The sequence below is a fragment of the Hyla sarda genome, chromosome 3 (genome assembly GCF_029499605.1).
Source record: "Hyla sarda isolate aHylSar1 chromosome 3, aHylSar1.hap1, whole genome shotgun sequence".
NCBI classification, from domain to species: Eukaryota; Metazoa; Chordata; class Amphibia; order Anura; family Hylidae; genus Hyla; species Hyla sarda.
Genome location: NC_079191.1, coordinates 193,359,500 through 193,380,516, shown reverse-complemented (window position 1 = coordinate 193,380,516; position 21,017 = coordinate 193,359,500). Strand labels below are relative to the sequence as shown.

General features: G+C 42.7%; 1 protein-coding gene across 6 annotated transcripts in view; it reads right to left on the bottom strand.

The window, feature by feature from the left end:
- The window catches only part of PRIM2 (DNA primase subunit 2), a 145,984-nt gene that overhangs the window by 44,128 nt on the left and 80,839 nt on the right, over nt 1–21,017 (bottom strand). For all 6 annotated transcript variants that reach the window (XM_056565793.1, XM_056565791.1, XM_056565792.1 and 3 more), the window contains 2 exons: nt 17,044–17,116; nt 14,447–14,632 (listed from right to left, as the gene is read on the bottom strand). In XM_056565793.1, coding sequence (XP_056421768.1) covers nt 14,447–14,632; nt 17,044–17,116 — 259 coding nt within the window. The remainder of the gene's footprint in view (nt 1–14,446; nt 14,633–17,043; nt 17,117–21,017) is intronic.

The window sequence follows — 21,017 nt, the reverse complement described above, 5'->3', positions numbered from 1 at the left end:
AATGAAAAATATAATTTTTCATTTGCACAGCCCACTGTTACAAAGATCTGTCAAACGCCAGTGGGGTGTAAACGCTCAATGCCATGTGGGGTGTTTTTTGCTGTTCTGGCACAATGCGACATGCCCCCAAAAACCATTTCAGCAAAATTCGCTTTCCAAAAGCCCAATGTCGCTACTTCCCTTCTGAGCCATCTAGTGCACACACAGATCACTTTACATCCGCATATGAGGTATTTCTTTACTCGAGATAAATGGGTTTTAACATTTTGGGGGACATTTTCACCTATTACCCCTTGTGAAAATGAAAAATTTAGGGGTAACATCAGGATTTTAGTTAAAAAAAAATTTATTTTTCCTTTTCATGTCCAACTTCAATGCAAAGTCGTCAAACACTGTAAGGCTCACTGTACCACTTGTTACGTTCCCTGAGGGGTGTAGTTTCCCAAATAGTATACCATGTGGGATGTTTTTCCCTGTTCTGGCACCATAGGGGCTTCCTAAATGCGACATGCCCCCCAAAATCCATTTCAGCAAAATTCGCTCTCCAAAATCCCATTGTCGCTCCTTCCCTTCTGAGCCCTCTAGTGCACCCACAGAGCACTTCACATCCACACATGGGGTATTTCCGTACTCGAGAGAAATTGGGTTACATTTTTTTTTGGGGGGGTGGGGGATGGTTCTCCTTTTACCCCTTGTAAAAATAAAAAAATATGGGTCTACAAGAACATGTTAGTGTAAAAAATGAAGATTTAGAATTTTCACCTCTACTTTGCTGCTATTCCTGTGAAACACCTAGGGTTAACTAACTCTCTAAATGTCATTTTGGATACGTGGAGGGCTGCAGTTTTCATACTGGGGTCCATTATGGGGTATTTCTCACATAAAGACAATCAAATTTACTTCAAAACTGAACTAAAAAAATTCAGATTTTGAAAATAACATGAAAAATTGGAAAATTGCTGCTGAACTTTGAAGCCCTCTGATGTCTTCCAAAAGTAAAAACATGTCAACTTTATGATGCAAACATAAAGTAGACATATTGTATATGTGATTCAATATATAATTTATTTGGTATGTCTATTTTCCTTACAAGCAGAAAGCTTCAAAGTTACAAAAATGCTAAATTTTCAAATGATGCAAGTATTGATGAAAATTTACCACTAACATAAAGAAGAATATGTCACGAAAAAACAATCTCTGAATCAAATTCATAAGTACAAGCATCCCAGAGTTATTAATGCTTAAAGTGACAGTGGTCAGAATTGCAAAAAATGCTCTGGTCCTTAGGGTCAAAATGGGCTCGGTCCCCAAGGGGTTAAAGGGGTAGTCCAGTGGTGAAAAACTTATCCCCTATCCTAAGGATAGGGGATAAGTTTGAGATCGCGGGGGGTCCGACCGCTGGGGCCCCCTGCGATCTCTCTGTACGGGGCCCCGGCTCTCCGCCGAGATAGCGGGTGTCGACCCCCGCACGAGGCGGCGGCCGACACGCCCCCTCAATACATCTCTATGGCAGAGCCGGAGATTGCCGAAGGCAGCGCTTCGGCTCTGCCATAGAGTTGTATTGAGGGGGCGTGTCGGCCGCCGCCTCGTGCGGAGGTCGACACGCCCCCTTCCAGCGGGCTGTCGGGGCTCCGTACGATCTGCAACTTATCCCCTATCCTTAGGATAGGGGATAAGTTGCTCACCACTGAATCACCACTGGACTACTCCTTTAAGGACCACGGGTACCTGTACGCCTGTGGGAATTCCAGTCCCCACCGCTCGCCAGGCGGGGACCACACCGGGATGCCTTCAGAAATCATTCAGCAGGCATCCCGTGACAACACCTGGAGGGGTCCTAAACCCCTTCCACCCACCATATCGGCACCGTCATAGAGGTTCGATATACCATTAATCACCTCCTGTTGCTGGGGGGCAGTGGCGATCATGTCACCTCCCTTAGATGAGCTGCTATTGGTCGGACCAATAGCAGCCGGCAGAGGAGGGGTTAATGTCCCCTTCTCTCAGCTCTGCTAGCCCACTGAGTTCAGTCAGCGGGCAGAGCTGAGAGAAGGAGTCAGGGACCTCCCTCTGATGAGATCTGTGGCCCTCAGGGCTGATGAAGTGGCCTCCTGCCACTGTTCGTGTAGGGCGAGTTTTGTGTGAAGGAACAGGTAGGAGTAAAAAATTAAATTAAAATAAAGTAAAAATTAAAAAAAATCTATAAGGGCTTCAGGGCGCTGCATCTGACTACCTTTTTTTTTTATTTTTGTTATAACGGTGTGTGATATTTTACCAAACACACATACATACACACTCACCCCGCAACCCCCGCCACCATAGAAAAAAAAGGGGATGGCCCGCCGGGCATATTCGGCAGAGGAGGCATATGCTTTACTTGCCTCCGAATCTGCCATTGAGGACAAGGAAGATCCTACTTTTCTGTGTTCTTCCTTGGTCATCATCTAGCACTGATGATGAGCCCCCTGCACAGCAGCGGAGACACCACCAGGCGAGGCCACCCCCGCAAACCCCCCCCCCCCCCCCATGATATTGACCCAGTAGCCGATATTAGTACGAGCGTCCATAGGAGTCCGACCCCCCCAGACAAGCATACCGGAGCACCCTTCCGGTGAACCTGTCTGGAGACCCCAAGAGGGATATCACCCACGGATTCCTGAGTTTGTTGGCGACTCAGGAATCCGGATTGACACGGCCGGATACACTGAAATAGACTTTTTTAGTTATTATTTCAGTGACTACTTTGTCAATCATATGGTGGAGAAGACCAACAGTTCATCGCTCACCATCCAGATTAGTTTTTGGCTAGGCCCAATGAATGGTACGCCGTCAATGCAGCCGAAATTAGGACATTTTGGGGCCTCGTGCTGCATATGGGCCTAGGCTAAAAACCCAGTGTCAGGCAGTACTGGAAATGGGGACGTCCACTACCAGACCCCACTTTACAGTATGTTCATGGCACGGAGGCGGTTCGAGGATGTAAAATTTGTAAATGTAAAATTTGTATTTGTAAATGTAATGTAAAATGTAAAATTTTGGGAAAAACCAGCATTTCAGTAAAAAAAATAAAAATAATAATTTACACATCCAAATTTAACAAAAGGTTGTCAAACAACTGTGAGGTGTTAAGGCTCACTGTACCCCTTGTTACGTTCCTTGAGGGGCTTCCTAAATGTGACATGCTGTCCAGTTCCAAAAGCCAAATGTGACTCCTCCTCTTCTGAGCATTGTAGTGCGCCCACAGTGCACTTGATGTCCACACTTGGGGAATTTACATACTCAGAAGAGATGGAGTTACAAATTTTTGGGTAATTTTCTCCTATTATCCCTTGCTAAAATGTACAATTTGGGGGGAAAAATGCATTTTTGTTAAAAAATAAAATAAAATTCATTTACACATCCGACTTTAAGAAAAAGTCATCAAACACCTGTGGGGTGTTAAGGCTTACTGTACCCCTTATTACGTTCCTTGAGGGGTGTAGTTTGCAAAATAGTATGCCATGTGTTTTTTTTTTTTTTTTTGCTGTTCTGGCACCACAGGGCCATATAAATGTGACATGCACCCCAAAAACCATTTCAGAAACACTCACTCTCCAAAATCCCATTGTTGCTCCTTCCATTCTGAGCCCCCAGGACACTTAACATACACATATGAGGTATTTCCTTACTCAAGAGAAATTGGGTTACAAATTCCGAATGTAATTTTGAGTACGTTGAAGGGTGCAGTTTTTATAATGGGGTTATTTATGGAGTGTTTCTAACATGAAGGCCCTTCAAATCCACTTCTAAAATTCCGGTTTTGAATATTTTGTGAAAAATTGTAAAATTGCTTTGAAGCCCTCTGATGTCTTCCAAAAGTAAAAACATGTCAACTTTATGAGGCAAACATAAAGCAGACATATTGTATACGTGAATCAATATATCATTTATTTGGGATGTCTATTTTCCTTATAAGCAGAGAGCTTAATTTATGCAAGCATCGCCGGAAATTTACCACTATGTTAAAGGGGTTATCCAGGAAAAAAAATTTTTTTATATATCAACTGGCTCCAGAAAGTTAAACAGATTTGTAAATTACTTCTATAAAAAAAATCTTAATCTTTTCAGTATTTATGAGCTTCTGAAGTTAAGTTGTTCTTTTCTGTCTAAGTGCTCTCTGATGACACGTGTCACGGGAACCGCCAAGTTTAGAAGAGGTTTGCTATGGGGATTTTCTTCTAAACTGGGCAGTTCCCGAGACACGTGTCATCAGAGAGTGTCTGTGAACAACTCAACTTCAGAAGCTCATGAGTACTGAAAGGATTAAGAATTTTTTTATAGAAGTAATTTGCAAATCTGTTAAATTTTCTGGAGCTAGTTGATATTTAAAAAAATAAGTTTTTTCCTGGATAACCCCTTTAAAGTAGAATATGTCACCAAAAAACAATCTCGGAATCAAATTCATAAGTAAAAGCATCCCAGAGTTATTAATGCTTAAAGTGACAGTGGTCAGACGTGCAAAAAATGCTCTGGTCCTTAACCGGTTGGGGACGAAGGGCGCACAGGTGCGTCCTGGTACTTAAAGGACGAAGGGCGTACCTGTACTCCCTCCGTATTTCCGATCACCACCGCTCGCTGGGCGGTGATCGGACCAGGATGACTGATGATATCTATCAGCAGGCATCCCGTGGCAATTCAGACCGCAATTTGCGGTGATTCTGTCAGAGGCAGCTCCGACCATTCTAAAGGATAGGAGAGAGGTGGCAGGGGTGCCACCTTCTCCTATCCCCTGCCATTGGTCGATCAGGACTGACCGACCAATGGCAGTGGTGCCTGGACAGTCTGGGTATGCTTGGAGTTGTAGTTTTGCAACATCTGGAGGGCTACAGTTTGAAGACCACTACTTAGCGGTCTCCAAACTGTTCTTCCCCAGTTGTTCCATAACTACAACTCCTTAAATGCCTTTTGGCTGTGAGTGCATGCTGGGAGTTGTAGCTTTGCAACAGCTGGAGGCACACTGGTTGGGAAACATTGAGCCAGAGTCTGTTTCCTAACTCCCAGCAGAAAACTCACTGTGAACCCCTGCCTTTGTGAATGTACCCTAAAAACACTACACTACACAAAATAAAAAGTATAACACTACATACACACCCTTACACACAACCCCCCCCCAATGAAAATGGAAAACTTCTCATACGGCAGTGTTTCCTAAACGGAGCCTCCAGCTGTTGCAAAACAACAACTCCCATTATTGCCAGACAGACACTGAATGTCCTGGCAGGCTGGGAGTTTTGCAACAGCTAGAGGCACCCTGATTGGGAAACACTGCTGTAGGATTTTGGTGTAGACAAGCCCCATCCTTGTATCCTGGTCCGCCCCTATGCAAATTCCTAATTTAGGCCTCAAATGTGCATGGCGCTCTCTCACTTCAGAGCCCTGTCGTATTTCAAGGCAACAGTTTAGGGCCACATATGGGGTATTTCTGTACTCAGGAGAAATTGCGTTACAAATTTTGCGGGGATTTTTCTCCTTTTACCCTTTATGAAAAGGAAATGTTAGGGGCTACACCAGCATGTAAGTGTAAAAAAAAAAATAATAATTTACACTAACATGCTGATGTTGCCCCATACATTTTATTTTCACAAGAGGTGAAAGGAGAAAGACTCCCCAAATTTGTAACGCAATTTCTTCCGAGTACGGAAATATCCCATATGTGGGGCGTAAAATGCTCTGCGGACACACAGCAAGGCTCAGGAGTGAGAGAGCGCCATGTACATTTGAGGTCTAAATTGGTGATTTGCACAGGGGTGGCTGATCGTTACAGCAGTTCTGACATGAAAGCAAAAAAAAAAAAAAAAAACATGTGACCCCATTTTGGAAACTACACCCTTCAAGAAAAGTAACAAGGGGTATAGTGAGCCTTAACACCCCACAGGTCTTTGACGAATTTTCATTAAAGTTGGACGTGAAAATAAAAAAATAAAAATTTCCCCCTGAAATGCTGGTGTTAACCAAAATTTTTCATTTTCACAAGGGGTAATAACAAAAAAGCCTCCCAAAATTTCTAACACCATTCCTTCTGAGTAAGTAAATACCCCATATGTGGATGTAAAGTGCTCTGCTGGCACACTACAGGGCTCAGAAGAGAAGGAGCGCCATTGGGCTTTTTGAGAGAGAATTAGGCTGGAATTGAAGGCCCTGTGCGTTTATAAAGCCCCCATGGTGCCAGAAGAGTGGACCCCCCACGTGACCCCCTTTTGGAAACTACACCCCTCACGGAATGTAACAAGGGGTGCAGTGAGCATTTACACCCCACAGGTGTCTGACGGAATCTTTCATTTTTATGGTCAAATGTTCAAAAAATCTAAAGATCTACCAGTGGGGTGTAAATGCTCATTGCACCCCTTATTACATTCTGTGAGGGGTTTAGTTTCCAAAATGGGGTCCACTGTTCTGGCACCATGGGGGCTTTGTAAGCGCACATGGCCCCCGACTTCCATTCCAACTAAATTCTCTCTCCAAAAGCCCAATGGCGCTTCTTTTCTGAGCATTGTAGTTCGCCCGCAGAGCACTTTATATCCACATATGAGCTATTTCCATAAAATGGGGTTACAAATTTTTGGGGGCTTTTTCTCCTATTATCCCTTGTGAAAATGAAAAATTTGGGGTAACACCAGCATTTTATTGTAAAAAATTAATGTTTTTATTTTTACGTCCCACTTTAACGAAAGTTCGTCAATTACCTGTGGGGTGTTAAGGCTCACTTTACCCCTTTTTACGTTCCTTGAGGGGTGTAGTTTCCAAAATAATGTGCCATGTGTTTTTTTTTTTTTTACTGTCCTGGCATCATGGGGGCTTCCTAAATGCGACATGCCCCCCAAAAACCATTTCAGCAAAATTCGCTCTCCAAAATGCCATTGTTGCTCCTTCCCTTCTAAGCCCTCTAGTGCATCCACAAAACACTTTACATCCACATATGAGGTATTTGCTTACTCAAGAGAAAATTACAAGTTTTGGGGGGCCTTTTTACCCTTTACCCTTTGAAAAAAATTTTTAAATGGGGCTACAATAACATATTAGTGTAAAAAAATTAGATTTAGATTTTTCTCCTTCCTGTGAAACGCCTAAAGGGTTAAACTTTTTGAATGTCATTTTCAATACTTTGAGGGGTGCAGTTTTCATAATGGGGTCCATTATAGGGGATTTCCAACATAAAGACCCTCATAGTCACTTCAAAACTGAACTGGTCCCTGACAAATTCTGATTTTAAAATGTTTGTGAAAAATTGATGCCATACTTTGAAGCCCTCAAAAAGTGAAAACATGTCAATTTTATGATACAGACAAAGTAGACATATTGTATATGTGAATCAATATGTAATTTATTTGACATGTCCCTTTTCCTTACAAGCTGAAAGCTTCAAAGTTAGAAAAATGCTACATTTTCAAATTTTTCCTGAAATTTCGGATTTTTTCACCAAGAAACGATTCAAGTATCGACGGAAATTTACCACTAACAAAGTAGAATATGTCATGAAAAACAATCTCTGAATCAAATTTAGAAGTAAAAGCATCCCAGAGTTATTAATGCATAAAGTGATAGAGGTCAGATTTGAAAAAAAATGCTCCCGTCCTTAGGGTCATAATTGGCTCCGTCCCCAAGGGGTTAAGGAGTTAAAGGGGTACTCTGCTGGAAAACATTTCTTTTTTTATTTAAATCAACTGATGCCAGAAAGTTAAACAGATTTGTAAATTTCTATTTAAAAATCTTAATCCTTCCAGTACTTATCAGCTGCTGATGTTCCAGAGGAAGTTCTTTTCTTTTTGAATTTCCTTTCTGTCAGACCACAGAGCTCTCTGCTGACACCACTGTCCATGTCAGGACATTTCCAGACCAGGAGCAAATCCCCATAGCAAACCAATCCTGCTCTGGACAGTTCCTGACATGGACAGAGGTGTCAGCAGTGAACACTGTGGTCCGACAAAAAGGAAATTCAAAAAGTAAAGAACTTCCTCTGTAGTATACAGAAGCTGATAAGTACACTAGGGGGGAAATGTATCAAAAGCTGTGGACAGGCAAAGATGACCAGCTGCCCATAGCAACCAATCAGATAGCTTCTTTCATTTTTCACAGGCCTTGTTAAGAATGAAAGAAGCGATCTGATTGGTTGCTATGGGCAACTGGGCAACTTTGCCTCTCCACAGATTTTGATAAATCTCCATACCATCCAGAATATAATCATGTGCAGCTGCAGCATCATCTTTGTACAGGCTGGGACAAAGTCCAGGAAGTGAGGGCGGGACTAGCACTTCTCTGTGCTCACTCCTGTCCTATGAGACTGCAGCATAAAAAAAAAGGAGAGGAGGGGATTACAGTGCAGCCTGAAGAGATTACATAAGGAGACCCAGCACAGCAGACTCAGGGAGGAAGTGAATGCATGGTGAGTGAGGGCCGGCTGAATATGCCCCTTCCTGAGCAGTGGAGGTTAGAATGAGTAAGCAGCAAAACAGATGGGTTGGTGAGCCAAATAAAGAAGCTTGACACATAAAAAGATATGTAAAGCAGCTGCATGAGTGAGTAACATATACAAGTATTATTGATTTCTGTTATATGACAGGTACACTTAAAAACTAGGGCTACAAATTAACAAATACTCTTCTATGAGCAGTAATAAGAATCACAGATTTTTTAGGCAGGTTGTCCGTTATAAATGTGCCAAAAGTGGATTCAAGGGGAATGGGAAATATTAACGTAGGATTTATACTTCTCTGTTCTGCTGGATCCACTTCTGTCTTTGGCTGAAAAAACGATGAAATACTGCAGCTAAAATGTACGTGTGAACTCTTATAATTGCAAAGTCACCTGTAATGTCTTTACCATAAGGAAATGCTGAGGCTAAGTTGTGATCATTGTGTCTGTTTGTTGTAAAACATGCAAACTGCATGTTGTCATGTAGCCCTAAGCCTTCAGTAAGTTACTGAGGATTTCCATCCAAAATGTTGAAAAGGTCATACTAGTAAATCAGAAACTCCTTTTAGTTACAGAGATGCTGACCTTTATCAGTTTTACAGTGGTGAAAATCTTTGCAAAAGTGGAACCTGGAAGTGTCACCACATTGGTTGTCACTTTGGAATTGGTGTTTTAGAAACAGGAAAACAAACAACATTTTTTTTTATCATGTACAAGCAAGAACAAAGTGACAAGTTACTGAAAAGTTAATACAAAGGCGACAAAAAAGTGGCAGGCGCTTCTCTAGGCAGTTTTGCAAAACTGGCCATAGCAAAAATATTAAAATGTCAATACTTGTGTAAGTAAAAGAACATAACTAAGCAAATAAGAAGTTCAAATAATAACCTTCACGTTGTTAGTTACCATATATACTCGAGTATAAGCCGACCCGAATATAAGCCAAGGCTCCTAATTTCACCCCAAAAACCCAGGAAAATGTATTGACTCGACTATAAGCCTAGGGTGGGAAATACATCACCCCCCCATGTCATCATCCAGACACCCGTCATTAACATCCTCATCATCATCACCCTGTCATCATCCCCCCTTCATCATCACCCCCTGTCATCATTACCCTATCATCATCCCACACACCCCCTTCATCATCACCGCCTGTCATCACCACCTGTCATCATTACCCTGTCATCATCCCACACCCCCCCTTCATCATCACCCCCTGTCATCATTACCCTGTCATCATCACGCTGTCATCATCACCGCCTGTCATCATCCCACACCCCCCCCCCTTCATCACCCCGTCATCATTACCCTGTCATCATCCCACACACCCCCCTTCATCATCACCCCGTCATCATCCCACACCCCCGTCATCATTACCCTGTCATCATCCCACACCCCCCTTCATCATCACCCCCTGTCATCATTACCCTGTCATCAGCCCACACACCCCCTTCATCATCACCGCCTGTCATCATTACCCTGTCATCATCCCACACCCCCCTTCATCATCACCCCGTCATCATTACCCTGTCATCATCCCACACACCCCTTCATCATTACCCTGTCATCATCCCACACCCCCCTTCATCATCAACCCCTGTCATCATTACCCTGTCATAACCCACACCCCCCCTTCATCATCACACCCCTGTCATCATCCCACACCCCCCCCTTCATCATCACCCCCCTCCCCCCTCCCCTTCATCATCACCGCTTGTCAATGTCTGATCCAGGCATGCTGGGAGTTGTAGTTTTGAAACATCTGGAGGTCCGCAGGTTGAAGACCACTGAGGGCGTAGAGTCCACTCGAGTATAAACCGAGATACTAGATCGTGCTTAAAAACTCGGCTTATACTCGGGTATATACGGTATGGCTATTTTTCCTTTTTTTTTTGGGGGGGGGGGGGGGGGGGGGGGGAGACTAACATTAGTGATCTAGTATTCTCTAGCTCACATTAACATATAGATAACCATGCAGCATAAATACAGATACATACAATTAATAAACACACATTCTATGTCTAAGGTAATGTTTGTCAATAAAGCAACCCTCGAATCACAGCATGACAATTCCTTTAGAATTAATGTGAACAATAAACACTTTATTACACTAGATAAGGAGTAATTTTACTGGCCCAGTTCTTCATTTTTATCTTATACCAACCTATCAACACTCTATTAGCATTCTCTCCAAGAAATCCAGAATTCTCCATCTGTTTCGTGAAATTGATTTTATATTACAGTCGTCTTGGACTTTTACATACAGTCATTACATTTGTGAACACTGCTTCAGCTCAATACAGCTATGTCACACACTGTCTGCAATGTGCATGTTTAACCCCTGCAAAAACTATATTGGAAATCAAGTTCAAGGCAAACAAATGTCATGCTGCTGAAGTTAAACTGCTTCTTCTAACTTGCTGCCAAGTCACATACAAGCAAACACATATTAAATCTCAGAGACAGGCAAAGCAAGCAGATGTGGTCAAATTCATTCTTCTTAGTATGTAATAATGGCCAATATGTCATTTTGCCAGATATGTCCTCATATGTGGGAAGGTCTTTCATTTAAGAATATGTCCACAAAAATTCCATTATTGTAGACCTTGTTTTGATGCCAGAATTTGGACTTCAAGACCAATACTTTGAGTAGTATCACAATTCTTTATACCAAAACAATACCTTTCATACCCTCCAGACTACCCCTGTATACCCCTATTCACATTCTCTACCCCATACATCCCCTTTATACTCTCCAGACTACTCCTGTATACCCCTAGTCACATTCTCTACCCCCATACATCCCCTTTATACTCTCCAGACTACTCCTGTATACCCCTAGTCACATTCTCTACCCCCATACATCCCCTTTATACTCTCCAGACTACTCCTGTATACCCCTAGTCACATTCTCTTCCCCCATACATCCCCTTTATACTCTCCAGACTACTCCTGTATACCCCTAGTCACATTCTCTTCCCCCATACATCCCCTTTATACTCTCCAGACTACTCCTGTATACCCCTAGTCACATTCTCTTCCCCCATACATCCCCTTTATACTCTCCAGACTACCCCTGTATACCCCTAGTCACATTCTCTTCCCCCATACATCCCCTTTATACTCTCCAGACTACTCCTGTATACCCCAGTCACATTCTCTTCCCCCATACATCCCCTTTATACTCTCCAGACTACTCCTGTATACCCCTAGTCACATTCTCTACCCCCATACATCCCCTTTATACTCTCCAGACTACTCCTGTATACCCCTAGTCACATTCCCTACCATCATATATCCCCTTTATACTCTCCAGACTACCCCTGTATAACCCCAGCCACATTCCCTGTAACGTCCAAGAAAGCCTCCTTTGACCCCAGCTCTCCTGGCCAGCCCCATGCCCCCTCCCTGGTACCTCACCCTCAAATCATCTCCTCAAAGTCAGAGTCCAAGTATGACATGTCCGGAGCCTTTGTATGGGGGTACTCTGGTATGAAGGCGCTAGTGTCAGCTCTGCTGTGGGTTGTGAGCTGTGCTCGATTTTGAAGCCTCTCTCTCGCACTATTGCAGCCACAGGCAAAGTGTAGGCACCTGCCTTCACCCTTTAGTGCCATGGTTACAAGAGGGAAATACTTGTGGGGGCATGCGGTTCAATACCAGGATTTCTGTATTTTTCAATAAATACTAAGCTGTACTATCATGCAGCTTGGAAGCAGGTCCTGCTCACTAATAGTCAGGTGATGTCAGTTGATGTATGATCACATATTCGATGAAGGCATTCAGACGCAATATTAAAAGTGGCAACTATATCTGTCTACATACACAAGAATACACCATAAGGGTAGGGTTACACTTCGCGTATATGCAACGTAATTCACGCAGCGCAAAATCTAAGCAGAAGTCCTGTGTGATAGCTCATTGGAGAATATGGAGCATATTTCCCTCTGCGCATGGGGAAATATGCTGCGTATACGCTACATTGTAGGTCTTTATTCTTGTAGTTGCATTGCGCAGCTCTGCACAATGAAGGCGGGGAGCCAGCTGGCCGTGCTCTTCTGCCACCTCCATATTCCCCTCCCTGGCCAACCCCCATAATGAATATTCACTCATGTCGCTAGGATGTGACAGCATGCGTTCCGACAACTTCGCATGTTCTAGTGACATGAATGGTTTTGGATATTCATTACAGAGGCGGGCCAGAGTGGGAAATATGGAGGAGGCAGGGAAGCACCGCAAGCCGGCTCCCCGTCACCATTGCATTTTAATGCTGTTCACTCACACTATAACCTAGTATATTGAATTTAGTGCAGGTGAACAGACTGTCCATTTCATCGGTATCATGTTTGCATATGTGTAACTTTTTGCACACATTTAATTGTGTTTTTTTGGGGATGTGATGCGATCAAAAATCAGCAAAGGTTACACCATTCCATTAACTTTATATTTTTAATAGTTTGGACATTTCTACATATATTTTTTTTAGTTGCAGAGGCTAGAATGCAGTCCATAAAAGATTGCCAGAGCCTGCCAGGAGAGGAGCTTTGGTTGTCATCTTTACTCATTGAACTCCCGCGATTGTTGCAAATTAATGGTGCAGGACACATGCAACACAGAAACGCTACAAAATCTACTCAGAAAAACTGTAGTAAATGAGGCCCTTTGTTTTCTGTGCATTAAATAGTTTTGCACTGAACAATAAAGTTTTTACCTGCGCATTTCTAACATCACAAATTATTAAAAGCAATGGAAGGAGTGCGGGGTGTCTCTGGCAGGAGGCTTCCCCAAAAATGCCGACAGGGCTGGAGCGCTTCACTGGTACTGGTGAAATAGAACTGCAGACTGCAGTATTAAAATACAATAGGTATTTATCAGCTATGATAAAGGTAACAGAAAACAAAAAACAGGGGGGGGCATAGCAATCTTGTACAGACTACGCGTTTCAGAAGGTATACCTTTCTTCCTCAGGTCTGTAGTATGGCGTGACTAGTGTCCATACACCATACACCATACTACAGACACTAATCACACCATACTACAGACCTGAGGAAGAAAGGGATACCTTTTGAAACGCGTAGTCCGTACAAGATTGCTATACCCCCCCCCCCCTGTTTTCTGTTACCTTTATCATAGCTAATAAATACCTATTGGATTTTAATACTGCAGTCTGCAGTTCTATTTCACCAGTACCAGTGAAGCGCTCCAGCCCTGTCTGCATTTTTGGGGAAGCCTCCTGCCAGAGACACCCTGCACTCCTTCCATTGCTTTTAATAATTTGTGATGTTAGAAATGCGCAGGTAAAAACTTTATTGTTCAGTGCAAAACTATTTAATGCACAGAAAACAAAGGGCCTCATTTACTACAGTTTTTCTGAGTAGATTTTGTAGCGTTTCTGTGTTGCATGTGTATTTTACCGCTCTCCAGCGGTTCCGACATCCAGCTGCTCCTGGTCAATTAAAGTGGTCCTCCACCGACCCCTGCACACTACACGTGCAGAGAGACGTTTGACCCCTACCACCATCCAAGCTCGGCTAATCCTAAGGGCTGAGGGGCGCAGGGATCTCCCGACATCTGCCCCGCATTTGGATACCTCTGCCCGCATCCTGCGATTAACATCGGAGGACCAAAGCACCTCCTCCCGCAGCACCGCTACCTGCAGCACCGATTTTCCAGCTAACGGTACCAGTAGTAACCTGCTCCTGCAGAACATCCACAGCCAGCGGAGAAGATCCAGTAGCAGAGGAGACCTCCAGCGGCATCGGGATTCCCGCCACACTCCCCCCAAAGCGGTGTCCAGAGTTGTGCCTGCTCGCTAGCACAACTTGACAAGGTGAGCAGGCATTTCATTTCCTAATACCTCTGCCTATCTAACGCTCTTTTTAGCAAAGGTAAAGGCACTATCAAGGCGCCATCTCTGTGTTTTTTCTTTCCATATATATCCTAAATTATTAAAAGCAGAATACTATTTAAAAGTGGTTTGGGAAAAATTTTTGACAGGTACCTTTTCAGAGTCAACTTTTCCCTTTGTAAATTCAAGCTTCCAGAACTGTAAAGCCTGTTCTAGCGTTAAACCAATGCCTTTAAGGAAAAGACCATATTGCATGCGTCCACCATGGCGAAGGTGATGGTGCTCTCTCAAAGACTTGTGCAGCTGACGCATGCAAAGTGGGAAGGATTTTGAAGCAAGCTGGAAAAAAAAAATTAAAAAAAATTAAGATTTAGATGATCATACTGACGCCATTAATCCATTTACACACACACACACACACACACACACACTTTATTTTTTTTATTTTTTTTTGGGGGGGGGGGGAAGGAAAAGAAAACTCAAAGTTTCGTGATGCCTTCAACGCATTTAATCCATCTATTAAACTCAATATGGACTTCTCTACAGAACAACTTCCTGGTACCACCACATCTGCTCCAAATACGGATGACAGGGACATGCATCTAAAAACGCTACCCGAGAAATTCACACAAAACTATGCAAACCAAGGACCATCAATAAGAAAATACACTCTGCTCTTCAAACACCAAGTGAACACCTGCTACAATACAGAGAAAAACAAACATTATCCTGCATACCACTGGGAGTCACATACAATCCTGCAAGGACCTGCAGACGATATTAGCAGAAGACGAGGTGTTAAATGAAATCTTCCCTAACCCTCCCAATCTTGGCCTTCAGACAACCACCCAATTTAAAGGGGTACCCGTCACGCCCCCTCCCATAGACTTGCATAGCGGGGGTGATGTCACACGGGGGCGGAGTCATGGCATCACCATACTCTGTCCCCGTGGTCGACACCCGGCTGTTTGTGAGCTGGCACTGCAGCGTGCAGCTCAAAGAGGTGGGCGGCAAACACAAGATTGCGGGGGTCCCCAGCAGCGGGTAGGGGATAAGATGTTTCAGAGCCGGAGTACCCCTTTAAAACAAAAGCTGGTAAACCGAAAGCTACCCAAAGAAACAACAGATACAGATAATGAGACCAAACTATGCACCAAACCTTGCTGTAAACTCTGCCAACACATCTGCACAAAGTCTGAGGCCACCCGCAACAACAGGGCATACAACATTTAGGGACAATACTCCTGTACAACTGAAATATGGTCTACATGATACATAGGCTGATGATACAAATGGTCTACATGTGACAGGTCTACATGATACATATGGTCTACATGTGACATAAGCCAGAAACTTAATGAAAGGATGAACCTACAGATATTCCATCAATCACCATAAAGAAAAGGACTATTGCAACCCAGTTGGACACCATTTTACACAAAAAGGTCACTCCATACATACCTTAAAATAAAGTGACTGAAAGGAAACTTCAAAAACACTCAAGAAAGACATTTGAAGCCAAAATGATACTTTATCATTCCAAAAACAGATGGTTAAAAGGGGTACTCGACTGGAAAAAAAACTTTTATATATTTTTTTAAAACAACTGTTGCTAGAAAGTTAAACAGATTTGTAAATCACTTCAATAGGATGCAATAGTCCTTTTCTTTACTACATCTGTTGTTTTAACCCCTGCATATTTTGTGAGATGTAACCTGTGTGTTTTCTGCACATGTGCTCAGAAATGCTTTTGACTTGATAAAGGAAGGACTCCCGAAAGCTTGTCTCTACAAAATACCGTTAGTCCAATAAAAAATGTATCACAAGATTCTTTGCACATATAGATATATATATATATATATATATATATATATATATATCTCACACACACACACACACAGTGATCCCTCAACTTTTCAACATACAATGGTCTTTTCTGGAGCATTGTAACCTGAAACCAGACTCAACATACAATACTATGGAGAGACCAGATCTGCTAAACATGTCAATGGCTGAAAGAACTGACCAATTAGAATAGGCATGTACTGGTAAAACCCCTGTGTTACTAAAGCGTATGCACTCAATTTCTGTCTGGTAGTGCATACGCTTCAGTAATACAGGTACAGGGAGGTATTATAAGTTCTGTACTACCCTTAACCTATGCCACAGTTAGCTGCTCCTTTGGACACCAAGTTAGGGCAGCTCCATTTTACTTTTTTAGGACATTGCGTGTACTGTACAGAACCCCGAAGAAGCTCCTGTCCTCTACATAGACAGTGATTTACAGCTCCCAGCAGATCTTTCTTACTTTTATATTTAAGGACTTGTTTTATCTATATTAGTTATCTACTTGTTTTTCTTTAATCCTCATTTTTTCCTAATTTTGGATGACATTTTGATGGCTTCAGAACCGATTACCGGGTTTCCATGGAGTTAGGGTCTCAGCATACAATGGTTTCAACATGGTCATCCTAGAACCATTGAATATTGTAACTTGAGGGACCACTTTATATATATATATATATATATATATATATATATATATATATATATATATATATATGTATATGTAACTAATGCCAAAGTAAAGCAGGAAAGGCAGAAAATGTTGTGTAATTCATTGGCTCCAGACATTACAAGACATGTAGGAGATATGTTAGCGGAAATAGACCAAGTGAAAAACAGAAGTATCCCTTGACAGACACCACATTATATGGTATGTTTGGAAATCAAGGTTTTCCAATACTTACAGCATCAATTTGGTCGAGAGAAATCTTTCCAGTATTTTTTTGCGAACTAAAGTCTTGCCCAATGTATGAATGGCTATAAGAAATAAAAACAATAAGAACAGTTATCTTTAAATTCACTGCCATGGTAGAAGACAACATTTAAACAGAAAAAGCTATTTACTGGATATAATACACAGGTATAGAGCAATGTGAGCTTGCTTGGAACACCGGAATTTAGTCTAAGGAAGGGTTAACACATTATCAGTGTTACGTGTAGTAATCATTCTGTTCACTGCTCTTCTTTCCGAAGGTGTTTTGCAGAAATTAAGCTAGAATCTGGCTGCTATAGATAACACTGGCACTGTTTATGTATTTTACACACCATTTCCCATTATAATTTCTTTCCTAAAGAAAGTTGGAATGGATCTTCAGAAAGAAAATACAGATTAAATAGGTATTCCCATGTCAGCTTGTTATCCCCTATACATAGGATAGGAAATACGATTATCAGTGGGGATCTAAATGCTGGAACTCCCACCAATCCTAAAAAAAACGGACATAAATTGTTCTGTGCCTGAATGGCCACTGCTCCATTAATGCTCTATGGAGCCACTGAACACTACAGAGTTCAGTGTTTGGAAACATTCCACATCCCCATAGAGAATGAATGGAGTGGTGGCTGTGCAGGCACAGTGTTCTCCATTCATTCCAGGAACAATTATATCTACGTTCTCGGCATCAGTGGGGGTCCTAGCAGTCAGATGTATGAGCAGGGCCCTGAACTTCTAGTTAGGCTTCCAGCTTTTACATCTGCACTATTTTCTGCTATATATATATATATATATATATATATATATATATATATATATATATATATATATATATATATAACAGCTGATGGTATTTGGAAACTAGATCTATAACTAAGGTTCACTGTGTCAGATGTTACTCCCTCCTACTTCTTTTTGAGGATACTATTTTTAATATGGACCTGATCAAGAATATGTTTTAAGGGATTTGACCAGCTAAAACACTTTGTTTTTGTCATGGCCAGATCAACGTGTTATCCCCTATTCTATGGAGGGGATAACAAGGCAAGATGGGAATACCCCTTGAAGCACAGACTGAATTTACAGCATTGTGAAGGCATCCTTGGCTTTCACATTCAGGGAAGTGGTTCTCATTTTTCAGCAAAAAAATAAATAAAAAAATGATAGCCATGTTTTCTTACATATAATTGTATGTCTGGAAGAAGGAATTAAGGGTAATATTCAAATATTCTCTTTTTGTTTATTTGGCCTGTTCTAAACTTTGTATGTCTGAAAACATGAATTCTGATTTGATCAAAACATTTATAAAAATAGCTGTACACATAAAAGCTATTATGACAGCAAACTGATCAATATCTCATTTCATCAATTGCTCCTCTGCTCAGACAGATCTGGGAGCAAGAAAGTGGTTCGCTCAAGAGTAAAACTAATCACTGCCCAATCGCAGAACATTTTCAATTATTTTCCACCTTTTTTTTATTTTTTTTTTAATTAAAAACATCCTTACAGCATTAAGTCAAATAGAAACTCAAGATAGCCCAGCATTAAACACAATTAAATTAAGCCAGTATTTAAAAAACAAGCAGCCAGGAGTGTCAAATTAATTACTAGCCTGCTGCGCTACCATTTTCCCACAGCTCTCCCTGACAAGACTTTACTAATTCAGACATAAACAGATCAGACAGAAAAGAATACATAAGCAGACACAAAAAAAATATATATTATATTATTTATATATATACAAAAATGACAACACATACTCTCTGTTTTGGAAACCCTGTGTAACAACTAGTCAAAGCCAGAAGGTGATTGGATTTTAGGAGCATTAAACGCGCTAAAATATAAATATTTCTCTAAAAATGCTATATACTGTTTGCATGCTTTGCTTTTTTGTAAACTATATATGTAAGAGGTATTTTTTTTACTTGTGACGGCCACATAAGTTAACTGGTTATTATAGGTAACATGCTGATGTTGCAAGGGCCTGCAGACAGGCGATGTATGAAAACATGGATACACATTCAGAGAACATTGGCTGCTCATGCTTTAATTCATAACAAATGTACATCAATTCATGCACAGATTAGAGTCTGATCCTTGAGATGTTGGCTTGATTTTCATGGATTTTATGAAAGTACAGATAACTGACAAGGCAAAATCTGACATCAGTAGGAGCAGTTCAAATGCTTTTTAATATTTGCTGCTGAACAATCATTGTACAGTCATGCGTGATGACAAATCTTCCCTTTAAAGGGTAGGGTCACACATGCCATATTTTCATACCTCATTAAAGGACAGCTGCAGCGGCATTACACTTATCCCCTATCCGCAGGATAGGGGATAAGTGTTAGACCACGGGGGGGGGGGGGGTTCGACCACTGGGACCCCCCCGTCCCCATACAGTTCTATGGGGGATGCGGGGAGGCACGATTGCTGCCTCCCCGCCTCTCCCATAGAGATGTATGGAGGAGACGTGCCGGCCGCAACGTCATGCTGTGGCCCCAGCGTTCGGACTCCCTTACAAGTGTTTGTAACGCTGCAGATGTCCTTTAAAGTCAAAGGGGAGCAAAATTAGCTGCATAAAATTAGGTCTGGGCGGTATACCGGTTCATACCGAATACCGACATTTTTGTGCTGCACGATATGAATTTTTCCCATAACACAATACCGGTTTGGCCCCTCCCCCTCGGGAATGAATGAATTATCAGCCCAGCGCTGCGCTGTCCCCACATCGGGGAACTAGTCATATGTGACCCGCCAGCGCTGTTCTACTCCCCCCCCCCCCCCCCCCCAAATCATGTTACTCGCCAGCGCTGTTCTGCTCCCCCCCAATTAATGATCAGCCCAGCAGTGTACTACTCACATATGTCACCCGCAAGCACTGCCCTCCTCCTCTTTGTTGGGGGCCGCTGGCGCTGGAACTCTATACTGTACGCCAGTGGTCTCCAACCTGCGGACCTCCAGATGTTGCAATACTACAACTCCCAGCATGCCCAGAAAGCCGTTGGGCATGCTGGGAGTTGTAGTTTTGCAACAGCTGGAGGTCTGCAGGTTTGAGACCGCTGCTGTATGCTGTATCCCTATGCCCGGGCTGCAAAAGATAAAGAAAATAAACTTTAACTTACCTACGTCGGCCTCACGCTGCTCCTTGGGACTGGAACGTCGGAGAGCCGTCAGCCTATCACCAGCCGCAGCGATGTCCCGCCCCGGCCATTGATAGGCTGAGCTCACTGTCATGTAAGGAGCTCTGGCCGGCTTCTTACATGACAGTGCGTTTAACCCATCAATGGCCGGGGCAGGACAACACTGCGGCCAGTGATAGGCTGACGGCTCTCCGACGTTCCAGTCCCAAGCAACAGCGTGAGGCTGACGTAGGTAAGTTAAAGTTTATTTTCTTTATCTTTTGCAGCCCGGGCATAGGGATACAGCATACAGCAGTGGTCTCAAACCTGCAGACCTCCAGCTGTTGCAAAACTACAACTCCCAGCATGCCCTGACAGCCAACGAGTTGTAGTTTTGCAACATCTGGAGGTCCGCAGGTTGGAGACCACTGGCGTACAGTATAGAGTTCCAGCGCCAGCGGCCCCCAACAAAGAGGAGGAGGGCAGTGCTTGCGGGTGACACATGTGAGTAGTACCCCGCTGGGCTGATAATTAATTGGGGGGAGCAGAACAGCGCCGGCGGGTAACATGATTTGGGGACTCTAATTTAAAGCGATGTCCTCTTGTGGTAGTTTTTCTTCTTTTAAATACCGTATATACTCGAGTATAAGCCGAGTTTTTCAGCACGATTTTTCGTGCTGAAAACACCCCCCTCGGCATATACTCGAGTGAACAAAAGAACGCTTCTGGCTTAGTTGTGAGGGGATGGGCCAGGCCATCCATCTTCGGCCATCTATGCTGCAGGGACCATCCGGTAGTGAGGGTTAGTCGTTCCGGGCAGTGC